The following is a 17,585-nucleotide window of genomic DNA, read 5'->3' on the forward strand; positions in this document are numbered from 1 at the left end:
GTTTGTGATGTAGCATTGCTTCTCAGTTTTTTGTGTTGCAATGTTAAAGTGTTGTTGATTATGTTGTTGTTCTTTGTGTTGTAGCGTGGCGTGTCTGTCGGCATTGAGTCGCTACACAGAGTGTCTCCGACTAGTGTCTGGTTGGCTGGCTGACCGCCCCTCCTCTGACCTATACGTCCTCCGAGCCCGACTCTACTGGCAGCTGGACCAGCCGGCAGCGTGTTACCATGACAACCATGCAGCGCTGCTCCTGGAGCCGCTGTCGGCCCCGGCGACCGTTCTGCGCTCCCAGATGGAGGAAGGAAGTGACCTCAGCAGACAGAAAGCCGTGGAGCACATGCTGGCGGGACGGCTGACCACCGCCCTCACCAAGATCAGCTCCGCCCTCGACCTCCATCCACGGGAGCCACGCCACTACCTCCTCAGGTACACTTGTCCCCGCTGCCCTCTGGCTGTCCACTGGCCGTTACTTAGCAACAACGACAACAACAACACCCTTTGATTCCAAGTTAATCATTATTTGTACTTTGAGTAGAAATACTGCTATAGTATTCGCATGTTAGCATGTTAATTAACTTTGCAGGTTAATTGTACCTCCCAAAGATATTTAACGTTTTGGTTAACGATACTGCTAAAGGGGCGATAATATGCTTTTTTGACTTTTCACTTTGCTTTAGAATGTTATATGACGTATGTATGCATGTTTCACGTCCGTAAGCTAGAAAAACAAAAGTCCGAGCCAGGGGGAGTATTCACGCCCACCAAGAACACCCCTCAATAAGTGTGTGAAACTATGGAGCCCGGAGGTGACATGGAGTCTTTTTTTTCTAAAGCGTGCATGCGATTTATAAGTCACACGCACATTTTACTAAAGTGTGTGTGGGCTTAACACGCCCCCTGCCCTACACTATTTCAGACAGTGCCATGGATGGAAGCATAATGCATTCAGAAAATAAATTCATTCAGAAAATAAATTCTAAATTCTAAATAAATTCAGAATCTCAGTTATCTATATAGCATCTTAGTTTACCTAGCCTGTTGAGGTAATTAGCATGATAGTTTACCTAGCATCTTAGGTTTGCTAGCATGTTATGGTAATTGGGATGTTAATGGTACACAGCATGCGATGACTAGTCATGTTAAGGTAATGAGCAACGGTAATTGAGGCTGGCTGCTCTCTGCAGGGGGATTCTGTACCGGAGGATGAAGGACTTCACTGCCTCCATAGAAGACCTGCTGCGGGCCGTGGAGCTGGGGCAGGAGTCAGAGGAGGAGTCAGCAGGAGGAGCAGGGGCTGAGGAGGAAGAGGGTGTGTCTGTGGTAGAGGAGGCGCTGGGTCAGCTGGTCCTCACCTACAACGACTTTGGGGTGCAGTGCTCCAGCCATGGCCTGCAGGCCGAGGCCACGCTGCTGTTGGACCGGGCCATCCAGGAGGAGACCGGAGATGGCCGGCTGTACCTCAACAGAGCAGGTAGTGGAGAGGAGCTAGGCGGCACCGAAGGAGACACTGGAGCTATTTAGAGACACACATTTCTGTTTCTTTGTGTGTGTGTGTGTGTGTGTGTGTGTGTGTGTGTACCCTCGTGTACAACAAATATCTGGCCTTGGCTACAATGGTGTGTGGTGCATGTCATTAGGTGTCTCAGGATAGTTGGCTTTACAAAAACAAGGGCAAAACAACTTGCCAAATTGCTCAATATATGCCAAACACCAATATAAGTCGCCACATTTGGAGGAGAAGGTGTTGTGTGTATCCATAATCTGCTCTTTGAAATGTCATCAGACCCACATTGCTGGATCATGCCTGAGCAATGTTTTGTATCTGTAACATTTATGTCCGCATTTATGTCTGCAAATTATGAATTGCGGACATAAATAAAGAAGTTAAAATATATGTGTGTGTGTGTGTGTGTGTGTGTGTAGCCTGTCTGGTCCTACAGGGCCACTGGAGTTCTGCTCTCTCTGACTACCAGCAGGCTCAGGCCCTGAACCCTGGAGACCAGAATACCAGAACCCGGCTGGCCTCCCTGCACCACACCCTGGGACTACACCACCACCAGCACAGGTCCCACACACGTGCACACACTTCTTTAATCTAGCACTTTTTGGGACACTCAAAGTGCTTGTGTGTGTGTGTGTGTGTGTGTGTGTGTGTGTGTGTGTGTGTGTGTGTGTGTGTGTGTGTGTGTGTTGGGGGGGCCTGAATGTTTTTGTGACTGTGTGTGTGTGTGTGTGTGTGTGTGTGTGTCTGTGTGTGTCCTCACTAGGCGGTACCAGGAGGCTCTACAGAGCTTCAGCCAGGCTGTGGTCTTGGACCCCAGCAGAGCGACCTTCTACGAGAACCGCTCAAGAACCTCCCAGGTCCTCCAGGACCCGGACCTCCATCAGCTGAGTCTGGAGGACGCTCTGAGGACCCTGGTCCTAGACCCAGAGAACCAGCAGGTACCACACACACACACACACACACACACACACACACACACACACACACACGCACACATACACACACACAGACCCCCCCCCCCCACACACACACACACACACATATACGCTCGCACGCACGTTCGCTCACTCACTCACTCACTCACTCACTCACTCACTCACTCACTCACTCACTCACAAACAATAAGTAAAGAAGCTGTGTGTGTTTGTGTGTGTGTGAGGTGCTGCCCCTGGTCCAAGCTCGTTACCCAGGATGCAGTGTGGTGGAGGTGATGTCCGGTCCGGATGGGGTGGCAGTTCGATCCCAGCTGCTGCAGACGATTCAATCGCACCCCTGTGCCTCTGAGCAACAAGGGTTAGGACCAGCAACCCTCCTTACCTAGCAGCATACAGACTTACAATAGCAGAGATATATATATATAACATCAAGTCAACATATACAGAAATATCGGCCTGAACTCCAAAACAGTACTTCAATACAAAAACGGATAGTGATATGATAAATCACATTCATTGATCACTATTAATAGTCAAATGAAACGAGACATCACCAAATTAAAACATTTATTATTTTGTTTCAAATGCAAACAAGACTTTAACATGAATATTAAATATCCATTAAGGCTAATTAAACACAAGACCAGGGCGATACACACTGAAGGCTCTAATATTCTGCGACATTGCATTCAGTGCAAACAGCGTTACCAAAGGAAACTCAGCAAGTTACTTGTGTTAAAACTTCAAAAACACACTTCTAAAATATTCATTCCCCGTTCAATTAATTTTTAACAGGTTTGTTTTTTCCAGGTTCCCGAGTTGCCTTGAACTTCAATTCTAAGTATTAAAACAGAATCAAAGGTGTTATGTTTGAGTGTCCCCCAAAACAAAGCATTACATTGGGCTTCTATCACCACTGTGTGTGCAGCGGGGAATAGTAAAAATAGACCAACACGCCCCTGAATACACCCTGCCAACGGTCAACAGCACAACGTGAATGATTAACTCACAATCTCGATTGACCTATTTGGTATCTAAGAAATTTGGACTATTTTGTCGACGTCTCTCATGTATCCAGACTTCAACCTTGTGAAGCCGAGGAGGACGAGCAGAAGCCACTTGCTGGCCAATCAGACCTTCAGGAGCTGGTGACCCGCCGTGTGCAGGTATGAGAGGTCTGACCACAACAAACGTTAGATCATTAGAATGACCAGACCAAAGCAAACGTCAGATCATTAGAATGACCAGACCAAAGCAAACGTTAGATCATTAGAAATAGCAGACCAAAGAAAAAGTTAGATCATTAGAATGACCAGACCAAAGCAAACAAGAGCTCCTCAGAGTTACCAGACTAAATGATAGTACCCTAGACTGACCAGACCAATGAAAATCTAGATTGTTAGAAAGACCAATCCAAACGGAAAATCATTAGAAATGTTGTGATAGACAATAAAATTGTTGAGATAAATGCTTGTGTATTTAATATATCTAACGTGTTTACCAAGAAGGTCTCAGCACTTGTGTTTCCCTCGGTAGATGAAGCAGGAAGTGCAATCGTTCCTCCACCATCGCCCTCCTCTCCACCAGCCTGGGTCAAGCCTATCTCCCCCCTAAACCTCCCCCTGATTCTCCTTTCTCCAACCTCTACCCCACTCCCCCTCCCCCCTAATCCTCCTCTCTCCCCCAAAACCTTCTCTCAGCCTCCTGAACATCCCCCACTCCCCGGCCTCCCTCCCCTGGTCCATCCACTGGGCGGCAGCAGAGGCCTGCCTGTACCTTTATGAGCATGAAGCCACCACTAGTAGAAGAAAATCTAGTGGCTAACTGGAGGCTTGAGAGCATGAGACCCATTCTAAAGCCTATAGAACAACACCCTAATACAGAACTATGCCCTCTAGAACTACACCCTATAGAACTACACCATAATACATAACTACACCCTTATATAAAACTATTTCCTCAAGAAATACACCCCATATAACTTGGTTCTAATACAGAAACACCCCCATTTCTGAACTACACCCTAATATAGAGCTACACTCCATAGATCTTTATCCTAATACATAGCTACACCTTACATTACTACACCCTAATTCAGATCTACACCCTATATTAATACACCCTAATATAGAACTACATCCTTATCCAGAACAACACCCTAATATAGAACTATAACCTACATAAATACATCCTATATAACTAAAACAGAACTACAGCCTTCATCACTACACCCTAATACAGAACTACACCCTGCAAAACTTCTCCCTTTTACAAAACTACACCCTATTACAGAATTACACCGTTATACAGAATTTCAACCTTAGATATAACCTCACCCTATATAACTACACCCTAATACAGAAATACATGAAGAACTACACCCTGCAGAAATATACCTTATTCAATGACACCCTCATTCAGAACTATTACCTATAGAATCACATCCTGAAACAGTACCAAATAGTACTGTTGTCGTGGCCGTATTAGTACTGTTTTCATGGTGATTATGAAAGGATGTTATCAACATCCGAGTAGCTCAAGCCAGACTGCAAAGGCAGGAAAGTTTAAAGTACAATAAAAAATATATAAAAATTGATAATAAATAACTGATCCAATGTTTGTGTGTTTCCTGACTACTAGCCCAGTGTCAATCTTAGATCTTTCCTATGTGAGCTCCACAACAAACTTATCAGTCCGGTCCTCTCATACCACTGACTGAATATACTCACAGTCTTTCATCTGTTCAATTTTCAATGTTTCATTTAGTAGACGTTTTTTAACTGGACATGAAGAACGCTGCAACCAGAAAGCAAAGATCAGTAAAGTTTTGGGTATGGGTAGTTCATCTGCATCCTCTCCGCTCTTGTGGTTAAACTGAGAACATAAAATGTGCAGATCAATACATATATCCGTCATAGATTCTTAGTATTAAAAAACTAAGTTGCTCTGTTCTGGGCTCATGAATACAGCAGACATTTAAGGTTGGGAGCACAAATATGACTTCTCTCCAAGTGGATATCTGTTGAAAAGGGTCTGATTCCTGAGATGGTTCTCAGAAGAGGGGAACCAGGCTCGGGTGATTTGTGAGTCGAACATGAATGGAAAGAATCGCCCTGGTGAGGAGAGGAAGCAGCCTAGTAAACATGATCTGTGGTCTGGTGGTCCCAGCCTATCAGCTGCCCAGCTGTCCCAACAGCTGAGAGAGAGACATAGACATCGTATAGCTGACAAAAAGAGAGAGAGAGAGACTACATACTCCATCTATAGCTGACAGAGAGAGAGAGGCCTAGACCACACATAGCTGAGAGAGAGGGAGAGAGACAGGGAGAGAAAAAGAGAAAGAGAGAGAGAACCGGCATACCAAACATACCAGAGTCTGGGCCTTAATGTGAATGAGAGTGGACTAAAGGACTGTGAGTGTGTGTCTGTGTATCTGTGTCTGTGTGTGTATGTGTGGTCGTAATGCTGGGTAGAGATAGAGCCTGAACGTTTCCCCGTTAGTTCTGTTAGTTTCCGGAAGTCTAGGGGCCCTCGTGGCTCCCCTTCCCAGACAAAAACATGGTTCTGTGGGCACAGACCTGGTAGTCTGGCCCCCACTCAGAACCTCTCCCTGCCCAGAGTGGTTTCTCCATGTTTGATCTGCTGGGTTAGGGCTTGATTAGGGTCAGGGTTGAGCTGGTGGGTTGGATTAGGGTTAGGGTTGAGCTGATGGGTTAGATTAGGGTTAGGGTTGAGCTGGTGGGTTGGATTAGGGTTAGGGTTGAGCTGGTGGGTTGGATTAGGGTTAGGGTTGAGCTGGTGGGTTAGATTAGGGTTAGGGTTGAGTTTGTGGGTTAGGTTTAGATAAGGGTAAGGGTTAGGGATAGGTTTAGAATAAAGGTAAGGGTTAGATCTCCTCCTCCTCTGAATTACAGTGCCAACACAGCTGGAGAAGATTAGATAATATTCACTTTATTATTCCCAGATTGGAAATTGGGTGTAACAGTGATAAAACGGTAATGGGAATTAAAAAGAGATACACATGATGACATTTTAAAGAAGAAAAAAACTCAAAAACATAAATACAGAAAAGATATCCATATACACAGTATAAGTAATAGCAATGCAAATATATTACCAGAGATATACTACAGTCATGTAATACTACATTAATGTAACTGCACAGCAATGTAGTACTCATGTATTACTACAGTCTGAATCTAAACCGAAGAGTTCGAGAGAGACAAGATAGAGAGAAAGAGATGGAGAGAGGAGAGAGAGGGAAGGTAAGAGAGAGATGGAAGGAAGGAGAGAAGCAGAGAGTCAGACGGACAGAGAGAGGGAGAGGAAAGAGGGAGCGATAGAGAGAAGGAGAGAGTCAGACAGAGAGAGGGAGGAAGAGAATGATGGACAGAGGAGGAGGAGAAGGAGGGAGAGGAAGAGGATGCAGAGGAAAAGGAGTCCAGACGAAGAGTGTCTCCCGGGAAACATTTCAAAAGACAATTTATATATTTTGGAGAGATAAACCAGCTGCTGCTCACTAATGTTCCACTGGGTTTTTACAGCTTCGTCTGCCTCTCGGTCCGCTAGCGATCTGCCGTGCTGTGTCCAAGCATGGGCAGGCTACACCGACACCTCTTCTTGAGGGTGAAGCTCTGCCTGCTAACCCCCTAGAACCAAAGCAGGGCGCTCGCTGGACAGTGTGTGTCACTACAGGATTCTACTACAGTGTAGCAGTCAGCATTTAGCCGTTTAGCGGACACATACATGTCATTAAAAATGTCATAGCAGGGTTGGAGGGGTATGCTTAGCTAAGGAGGTAGAGCAGGTTGGCTTGTAACCGATCCCTGGCTCCTTCTAGCTGAGCGCCGAGGTGTCCCTGAGCAAGGCGCCTCACCCTTACTGCTCCTGACGCCTGCGGCTGTCTGCGGCTGTCGCCTTGTGTGGTTGACTTCACCATCAGTGTGTGATTGTGTGCATGAACCGTTGTAAGTCACTTTGGATAAAAGCGTCTGCTGAATGTCCTAAATCTAAATCATAGCTAGGGTTGAGGGGTCGCCTTGCACAAGGATGGAGACAAACACCCTTACCACTGGACTATCCCCCTCAACGTTTCAAGTGCAGATAGATTGGTCCGTAACCACCAAGAGACATCTGTCCTGACCACTCTGTCCTCCATCTGAGTTCTGGCCCGGCTGTGGGCTCCTGGGGTTCACCCTGGTAACCACACCCTGGAGGTCACTTCCAGCCATTCATCTCCTTGAGCTTGGAGATGTTATTGCCCTTAAGGGGGGTGGAGGGGAGGTGGAGGAGAGTCTTGGAGGGGTTATGGAAGAGGGGCAGGATGTGGGTCTTGCAGGGCTGGCCCCACAGCTTCTCCGTGGGGATGGTCCATATGCTCCTTTCTTTCTTCTCCTTTTTCTCTTTTTTCTCCTTTTTCTCCTTCTTCTCCGTCTTTTCTGTCTTGGTCGTCTTCTCCTCCTTCTTCAGCGGGTCCTTCTTGTCCTTCTTGTCCTTGGTGGACCCAGGGGAGATAGTCTGCAAAATGACCAAACTAATTAACAACATGAATGACAAACTATTTATTGGTTTATCTATGCTAATGGAAAACATATAAATCCTGCCAATCATCCTGTTTACCACACAAAGCATAAGTTGTGACCCCACACTTCGTCTCTCTGCTTCTGATGGCCCAGAAGACCCGAGAAACAGACCCAGACCCCCAACCCACAGTTATCTAGTATTGATTAGGAAAGATGATTCAAGCAAACCGTGTTGGAAGCCAAACCAAAACAGAGATAAGGAGATACGTCTGGATGGGCATATATTCAAAAGATTTCGCCAGTACAGTAAAACTTTAAGAGTGAATCTAACACCCATCATCAGGTAGCCTTCAAAGACGGTTCTACTTTACTGGGTCAGAGCAGCCTTTTGAAGGTATGCCCATCTGGACGTATCTACTTATCTTGTTTTGGTTTGGCTTCCAACACGGTTTGCTTGATTCATCTTTCCTAATCAATACTAGATAGATATATTATATTATATCAATACTAGATAACTGTCTTACTCAGGTCGCCTGGGCCATCAGAAGCAGAGAGACGAAGTGTGGGGTCACAACTTATGCTTTGTGTGGTAAACAGGATGATTGGCTTGATGGACATGTTTGCCGTCTCAACATACAGCACACTGCTTTAATATTACAGTAATCTAAACTAATCTGGCAGCAAAATTATAAGGCTTCTACTGTTGGACTCCTTGGAGTCTCAGCTTTTATTCAGTTCGTTTGTGTAGATAGCTTGATATGAAAAGATTTTTTGACTATGTTAGCATTTAGCATTTAGGAAGCAGCTAGCCTCCAGCCATATAAACGGGTAGTGCCAATCAATTAAAATGATTAATCGATTGGCACTCTCGCACCCCTAACCCCGCTCAACTATGAGAGCAGCTTTTTATTTCATCACCCATAACACACAACCAACACAGGGGTTATCCCACCACCCTAACAACCTGGGTGGCGGTGCCAGATTTCCCCCAACCCCACCAAGGCAAACGTTATTTTCCCAAGGTTCTTTGCTATTTGCAATATATGGCTGTAAATTTACACATTGACTGATGAAATGCATGAACGATCATTGAGACTCCCACAATGCACTGTTCTTCACAGCATTGCATTGTAAAACCTAAATACAGTAGATTACTGTTCGAATTTCGCTGTAAATTTACATGAAAGTCTTACAGTGTAGGGCTAAAACTATCTCCACCATATCTTCATCTGCTTTCACACCTTGTCTAGCAAGCTAGCATGTCAGGCTTGTTAGCTTGCGTAGCATAAGTCTAGCATGTCTGGATGGCCTAGCATGAAGGCATGTGTCTGATAGCATGCTGGAGTGAGCCGAGCGGAAGGCTGACTTACGCAGCAGCAGAGGGCGAGGCAGCCGAGCTTAGCGGCGCCGCGGCCCGTCCCGGCGTAGCGATTCTTCTTAGGCAGGAGCAGGACAAGAGACACGGCCAGAGAGAGGTGATAGAAACTGTGGACGTACGAGTAGTCCCACTCCTAACAGAAACACACATTATCAGACACGTAATACACACTCACACACACACACACACATACATTACAATGTAACAGTTATGAACAATAATAATAACTGTAACAACACAAAACACAAACTACACAACTACACAAATACACACAAAGCAGTAAAGGTTTGTGGGAGGGAGCTGACCTCGAAGTAGAAGCGGAGCATGAGGGCGAGAGCGCCAAAGCAGCAGCCGGGGCCCACCTGCTGGGTGTACACCCTCTTGTCCGGGTACACCCCCCGGATCTCCTTCATCTTCTGCAGCTGGAACAAACAACAGCAACACAACTTTATTCATAAGAAGTCGCTCACAACACCACAACATTACAGCCACAGCATCCCGAAGGAAGAGATGACACCATGATAACCATCCCAACACCACTCCACTGTCCACTGTCCTCCTCACCCATGTCACCGTGATGATGAAGACTGCAGATCCTATTGGTCCAGAGTAGACCCCGTAACCATAGCGATCCTGGTAGGTTCTGACGGCGATGGTCAACACTCCAAACATGGTGATGCTGGAACGCCTCGGCTCGTCAAAGTCTCCTAGAGCTAGGAGACAGGAGACAAGGAGGCATGAGAGAGGAGGATCAGAGAGATGTGTGTGTGTGTGTGTGTGTGTGTGTGTGTGTGTGTGTGTGTGTGTGTGTGTGTGCGTGTGTGTGTGCATGTGTGTGTGCGTGTGTGTGTGTGTGTGTGTGTGTGTGTGTGTCCGGGCCTGTGTGTGTGTGTGTGTGTGTGTGTGAGTGTGTTAACTGACATGTAGTACACAACTATGTAGCTTTAATAGTTAAAGGGCCGTGAACACATGCTCCTCTGACACATGCGCTCCACACACACACAGCTGCTGGGCTCAGCCCCAACACAGCTGAACCAGTCCCAATGTTACACACAAGCTGATACTCAAACTAATATCAATGTAATTCTCATAACACATACTTATATTAACATTATACACATATAGCAAACATACTAATATCAATATGACACACATAAAACACACGCTGATATAAATATATGAACATTACAAGCATAGCCCACATATTAGATTACGCCCATAACCCACATACACAGATACTATACTCATACTAATATGACACACATTACAAAAACAAATCTGTAGTAGGGTATACTGTAGTAGAAGGCAGGTCATAGAGAGCAAAATGAGCCCCTCAGAGAGAGGAACATAGGAGGTCTGAGATCACACACCCTCTTTAGCATGGTTTCCTTCTTCTGTCTTTCTCAGAGATATACACATACGGCCAAATATGCTCAATGCATTATAGAGTGTAGGTATTAACTAAAATCATTAAGACATGTCAAGTCATGTTAGGACAGGTTATATGATTGAGTGATTGATGACGTACCGATGAGTGTGACCCACATGGACAGCGCCGTGCCGTAGGTGGTGAAGTACTCCAGGACCTCGTGCCTCATGAAACACAGGATGGACAGACCCGGACCCTCACACACATGCAGGATCTGTGAACAGTATAGAACCTGTTATTATAACAGTACAGATTATTATAACATTAACATGTTATACAATATTAGTAATATATCATCATGCAACATGGGGATGGTAAAAAGATAACATGTCATTATAACATTGCACATTGTTGTATCACGATATAACATGTCATTAAACATTATTATAATATCATATAACATGTTGATGTCAAACATGATATAACATGTTCTAAAATATAATCAGAAAAGAAGGAAAAGAAGAGGAGTGGGGTGTGACAGTAGAGAGTGGGGTGTGACAGTAGAGAGTGTGACAGTAGAGAGTGGGGTGTGACAGTAGAGAGTGTGACAGTAGAGAGTGGGGTGTGACAGTAGAGAGTGGGGTGTGACAGTAGAGAGTGTGACAGTAGAGAGTGTGACAGTAGAGAGTGGGGTGTGACAGTAGAGAGTGTGACAGTAGAGAGTGGGGTGTGACAGTAGAGAGTGGGGTGTGACAGTAGATGGTGGGGTGTGACAGTAGAGAGTGTGACAGTAGAGAGTGGGGTGTGACAGTAGAGAGAGGGGTGTGACAGTAGATGGTGGGGGGCCTCACTGTGGTGAAGAACATGGTGAAGAAGTAGACCAGGGCTTCTGAGTGGAAGCCTCTCTTGGTGGCCACACTGGCCACGGGGAGCAGCACCAGACTGCTGACCGTGGGCAGCAGGAGCTTGGCCACGAACGCTCCCATCGCGCCTGCAACACACCACGGCTGCTGGGACTAAGACTGCTGTCAAAAATAAAGGAGCACAAATGGATGAGGGCCTGAAAACACTGTGGTCACGTCCCTACAGCTCGTACTGAGGCGTGCAAGAAGGCCATTCTATGTTCTAACCCTTCAGCTACTGGACCTTATCACTCTCAGTGGATTGAAATATGTTGGCAACAAACTGATATCTGTACAATTATTTAGCTCTGTTGTGTGCTTTATGTTGTAGCTTCATGTACTGCTGCCAACCTTGGCCAGGTCTCTCTTACTGAAGAGATTTTGAATCTCAAAGAAGGCGTGAAATAATGGCTAGTAAATGCTACAATTTTTCAAAAATGCACAATGCAACACAAATTACCCAATGCACAGCCATGATGCAATGCTACACAACAAATCACAACTGGACACAAAGACAATACAGGACACTATGCACAACTACACGCAAGGACAACACAACTGCATACAATGCAACACCAGCAAACCAACGATACACAACAACTACATACAATGACAACAACACAAAACCACACACTACTATACACAATTAAACAACACTAGATGCAACAAAAAATTTAATAACAACAACAAGACTACTACACACCTCTGGACCAAAAAATAGTAGTAGTTCCTTAGTGGAGATGAGGGTCCAGAAACAAAACAGAGAAGAAGACCCGAACCAGAGGAGGTCCAGAGGAGACCAGAACCAGAAGAGACCAGAGGAGGTCTAGTGGAGACCAGAACCAGAGGAGACCAGAGGAGGTCTAGAGGAGACCAGAACCAGAACAATGGAGGACAAGAGTTCTGCAGTCTGTGGACTCTCTCCTGAATGAATGAGTTTCTTGGAGAGAAGCATATACAGTACACACACACACACACACTCTCACACACAACACACGTGTGTGTCCAGCTGTCGACTTGGACATTTAAAGTTTAAAGTCCCCATGCAGCAGGCCTCAGTCAGGGGGGTGGGGGGCAGCTGCCTGCATACCAGCGGGGCGGGGCAGCAGGGAGAGTGGAGCATTCCAGTAGGTCCTGCGGGTCAAACTGGAGTCACACCAGAGTCACACCACGTCCACAAAGCTCCGGTGATACTGTTGTCCCCACAAGGGGTGGGGGGGGGGGGGGGGGGGGGGGAGTAAAGTGAAAGCAAAGCAGATTGTTGATTTTCTTTGTAGGTAGGTACTATATTAGATAAGTACATTGTTCTCTTAAGTGTTCTTCAACCATCTGCCATGGCTGGGAGTGAAGAACCGACTTCACGCCCAAAGTTGGGATTAATTTGGTCTGGAACATGGAGGGCTATTTAAGGGGAGCATGTGGCGATGAAAGAGTTTTGCTCTCTCCTCTCCTGGACCAATAACAGAGCAGCCAAGTGGCAGTAAATGTTTGTGGCGTGGAGCGTTAACGCTGTGATGTTTTATGAACCCAAGCACGTGATGAAAAATAACTAACCGCACTAGATGGAGGCCACTGAGTGTTATCTGAGCTGTTTACACACTATAGCTGTGTGTCTTCAGGAATCTGTTTCTTATGGTATTAGTGTTCACATGAACTACTAACTTTACCCTTAACACTCAACTACTCTCTGTCTCTATTGCTCTCTCTCAATGCAACAGACTGGTAGACAAAATGACAGACAGCTTCTGTTCTCTTGGAAAGGCTGAAGGAAGGACAAGTCTCAGAAACACGAAAACAAATTCCCTTTCTCTCTCTCTCTCTCTCGCTCTCTCTCTCTCTCTCAGCTGTTCCTCCTGCCCATGAGCTAAAGGCACAAGCACAAAGGGTGCACTGTGGTGCTGCGCGCGTGTGTGTGTGTGTGTGTAAGTGTTAGTGTGTGTGTGTGTGTGTGTGTGTGTGTGTGTGTGTGTGTGTGTGTGTGTGTGTGTGTGTTAGAGTGTGTGTGTGTTTGTGTGTGTGTGTGTGTGTGTGTTTGTGCGTAACCTGACCAGGCGAGAGAGTGTCCGGCGTGCAGCTCTCAGGCTCATCAGGCCACGCCCCTAATGTCTCCACCAGCTCCTCCCCCTGGTTCTACTCCACATGGTTAATGAACGTATATGTTTAGGGATGGTTAGTTTAGGTATGAGGTTAGTGATGGTTAAGTTTAGGTATTAGTATTAGTGTTAGTGGTATAGAGATGATTAAAGTTGATTTAGGTATTGGGTTAGAGATGGTAAAGTTACGTTAAGGTATTAGGTTAGAGAGGGTTAAGTGTATGCATTTAAAGATGATTAAGTTTGTTAGAAAGTAAGGATCTGGGAGGCAGCAATTCATGATGGGAATAACTGACCCGCTTTGTCACTGTCGATAAGAAGAGTTTGAAAGAAACAAGCTGGTTGACCCCAGCATGACCCCTCCACGACCCCATGGTTGAGAGGTCAGAGGTGAGCTCAGAATTGCAACAAACTAAGTGAAGATTGAAGCGAAGGGTTAATTATAAGGTGCTTGCATACTCCCTCAACCCCTAAGAAACCTACATTGGGCCCATGTTGGTGGTTGTTGGTGGTTGTGGGTGAACATGTATACTTGGCATTGGCCAGCTTTGGCCAACCTCCTATAGCTGGTTGTTGGTGTTGGTCAGGGCAGGGTCCACAACCTTTAGTGGGATCAAGTGGGATCCCTGGTAGGATACTGCATGGATGATCCGAAATCATAATTATGTTCTATGTCCTGTTTTGTGGGTCTTGTTATGTACTGTCATGAGCACACTGAAACAAATCCCTAGCAACTTTTACAGAGTTGTATGGCAATAAAGTATTGAATCTTGAATCTTAGAGAGAAGGGGTCTGTGTAAGAAGGATTCTGAACTAAATCTAAACTTGAGTTTCTTGAGTCAGGAATGTTGAGATTTTGTTTCCATATGAAGATGTGATTGTGATGTGATTGGCAGACGAGGCATGTTTTGTAGTTTTAGTCACTAAAACATGAGGCAGGTGTTTCTCATTTTTAACCATTAGCTGAAGATGATAACTGCCTGTCATATTTCAGCGCATAAATTACTTCAGCTCTGCTACATAGCGTCACACATTAGTATAGTGATGCAAATAAATTGTAGATGGATTAATTGATTGAAAGGATGATCCAGGTTAAAGCAGTATTTGAGTAAGTACTTTCCAGGTTGGGGTGGGAACATCGTTTTCCTTTAAACCTATAATAAACCTAATAATCCTGACCTGTCATTCAGGGAATATGAAGTTGAACTAGTTCTAGAGGTTTACTTCCTAAAAGAGCTTTACAACATCTGCTATAAAATCGATGTCCCAGTGAACATATGCACATCCCAGCGCACTAAGAGATGAGTGAGTACGCTGGTTGTACAGTCGTTTAGGGCTTCACTGGGGTTTAGTAGTGGTTCACTAGGTATTTATTAGTGGTTCACTGGGGTTTAGTAACAGTTCATACACTGTAAAAACGATAACTTGAAATTGCTGGTCTTAAAAGGATTTTTACATTGAGTGAACATAAAACTACAAGTTGCACTGTAAACTGTTTATTTGAGCTGTTTCAACTAACTTTCCAAACTTTTCTGGTTAAAAGTTGATCTCACTCCATAAACTGAGTTGGCAAAATAAACAAATACGAATTGAATCCTATGGTTCCAACTTCCCATGCGTTAGCGCCCGGAGGTGGTAGAATAGGTGGTTGATTTCATGCATGTTATTATTTCACTCCTCCCCTGTCCCTCTTAAAGTGCTTGGGCCCGGTTTTGCTGTGGGACAGGAGGTTCGGAGACTGGTGGGCGAGAGGAGTGGTGTGTAGTGTGTATAGTGTATAGTGTGTATAGTGTGTGTATAGTGTGTAGAGTGTTGGTTGGAGATAGCTGGTGGTGGTTGAGTTTTTGTTGTTTTTGGTTGTTTCTACTTGTTTTGGATTGATTGGTTATTGATTGATTTATTTTGATTGTTTTGATTGTTTCTTTGGTACAGAAGCCCATCTAGGTGGGCTTCTGTTTTAAGGGGGGGATGTGACGACCCAGGTGGGTCTTTGACCCTGCCCCTGCTGTTTGTATGCCTGTGTTGCTCTCCCTACTAATTAGGAGATTGTCGGCAGGTGTGGGTTGGACCGGGACCGCAGTATATAGAGCCTGCCCAGACAACAGACCTGGCTTCTCCCTCCTCCAGGCATTTTATTTCCTTTGTTCCTTTGTTTGTAACAGATGGACTGATCTTCGCATGACCTTTTTGGTTACTTTCATTTATTCTGACTTGCACCACACTTCTTATTACATTTATTTCAAAATAAATTCTTTATTCTTGTTGAAACAGCGTGGTCTCCCCAGTTTATGTTTCATGCATAGAGCCAGCATGTCACATATGGGATCCTATGAATCCTATGGCATCCTAAGTTTTAAAGCTGTTTATTACCCTCATGGTGAAAAATAAACATGCTAAATTGTTTAAAATGAAAAAGCTGGTTTATTGTCCATTTGTGTAATTGTTAATAGGATTTCCTTGTAAGAAAAACTCTAAATGGATGTTTTTACACATGAATGATTCAATATAATATTTACTTAAAATTCTTAGTGTGTACAACTCGATTTCTGAAACTTTCATTGTTATGAAAGACAAGTTATTTGAACCAAAAAAACTTAGTTGTCTCAACTTTGAAATTAGCTGGTACAACTATAAGAATTAAATTGGCACAACTGTGTGGTATTTTCTTCAAAACGTAAAAGTTTGAGGTGACATGAAAAACCAAAAATCCTGTGCAGACAGTTGCCTTGAAATTTCAAGTTGAATTCACTTTTTGTTTTTTACAGTGTAGGGTGTTTAATAGTAGTTCACTAAGTGGTCAGTATTAGTTCAGTGACTAGTGGAAGTTCACATGGGCGTCAGTTTGGTTTGAAATGTGCTGGGGACAGAGACGCATTCGAAAGTGCATTTTCAGAAGTGTTGGGTACAATGAGGATGCACTCTTTTTTTCTCTTAAGTGGAGGTAATGAAAGGTTCTGAAAGACGGCATACCCATGTAGTACATAGACGGCATACCCATACAAAAACTGATGTCTGACACGTTTTATGAAGAAAGCGTTTCCAAAAAGCATTGGACATAGGCTATGACCCACTATGTTTTGCTCCATGTACCCAATGTTGACAACGTGACATGACATGACTAAGCTGCCAACATGAACAAAGAGGAGCTAGGAAAGGAAATTAACTACGTGTTTAAGTTGTGAAGGGGCAAATGTGTGGCTACACACAGCAAATGTTGTCAAGATTGAAAAAGCAAAAAATATTTGTTGCACAGCTGAACGCTGTATCACATCATGAGCTGTTCTCAATTCACAACACGCATCCATCCAATCTACATCAGCCATTCTGACCAAAACTCTCCCCACTCCCCACCACAATTATTCCACTAATTACTCCACTATCGTCATCTCCACTATACCCAACACTGTACAAACACAAACCGTGGATAAGTTAGGCTACTTGGTGGCTATGGCTAACATCAATTGCAAGGGTTAAAACAGCTGACCACTTGAGTGCAAAAAACACAAAAGTCCTCCCCACAGCACCAGCAAATCTTAAGCAATAAATATTGCATCTTACATTTATTTATGTGGCAGTGCTGCAGATGCATCCCGTGGTGTAGCCTACCACAGTGTTCGAATTATCTTTTCATCTTTAAGGGGGTTTCTCTATCTTCTAAAAAAAGTTGGCGCAACGTGCACATAGCCGAATACCATACGAAAAGCGTATTCGTAACCTCTTCTTTAAGTTCTACCTTAACATTTTGCGTGTTTCCCGAAACGTTCTTTGCTACAAATCTCTTTCATACGTCCTTCGTTGGTAGGGTTGGTCTGAAGCGCTCCTAGAACCTTCTTAGCTCTACCGTAGTTTTCACCTAACATATGCGACAGATGTAATTAAGGC

General features: G+C 44.6%; 1 protein-coding gene across 1 annotated transcript; it reads right to left on the minus strand.

The window, feature by feature from the left end:
* Positions 1 to 7,656: 7,656 nt before the first annotated feature.
* Positions 7,657 to 11,694, minus strand: mymk (myomaker, myoblast fusion factor; the record flags this gene model as incomplete). The annotated part of the gene is made up of 6 exons (XM_084468370.1): positions 7,657 to 7,956; positions 9,332 to 9,472; positions 9,645 to 9,761; positions 9,904 to 10,052; positions 10,868 to 10,982; positions 11,560 to 11,694. 6 exons carry the CDS (start codon positions 11,692 to 11,694, stop codon positions 7,657 to 7,659), a joined length of 957 nt encoding a protein of 318 aa, XP_084324496.1.
* Between the last annotated feature and the right edge of the window lie 5,891 nt (positions 11,695 to 17,585).

Source organism: Micromesistius poutassou, assembly GCF_964030765.1.
Source record: "Micromesistius poutassou genome assembly, chromosome: 5".
NCBI lineage: Eukaryota > Metazoa > Chordata > Actinopteri > Gadiformes > Gadidae > Micromesistius > Micromesistius poutassou.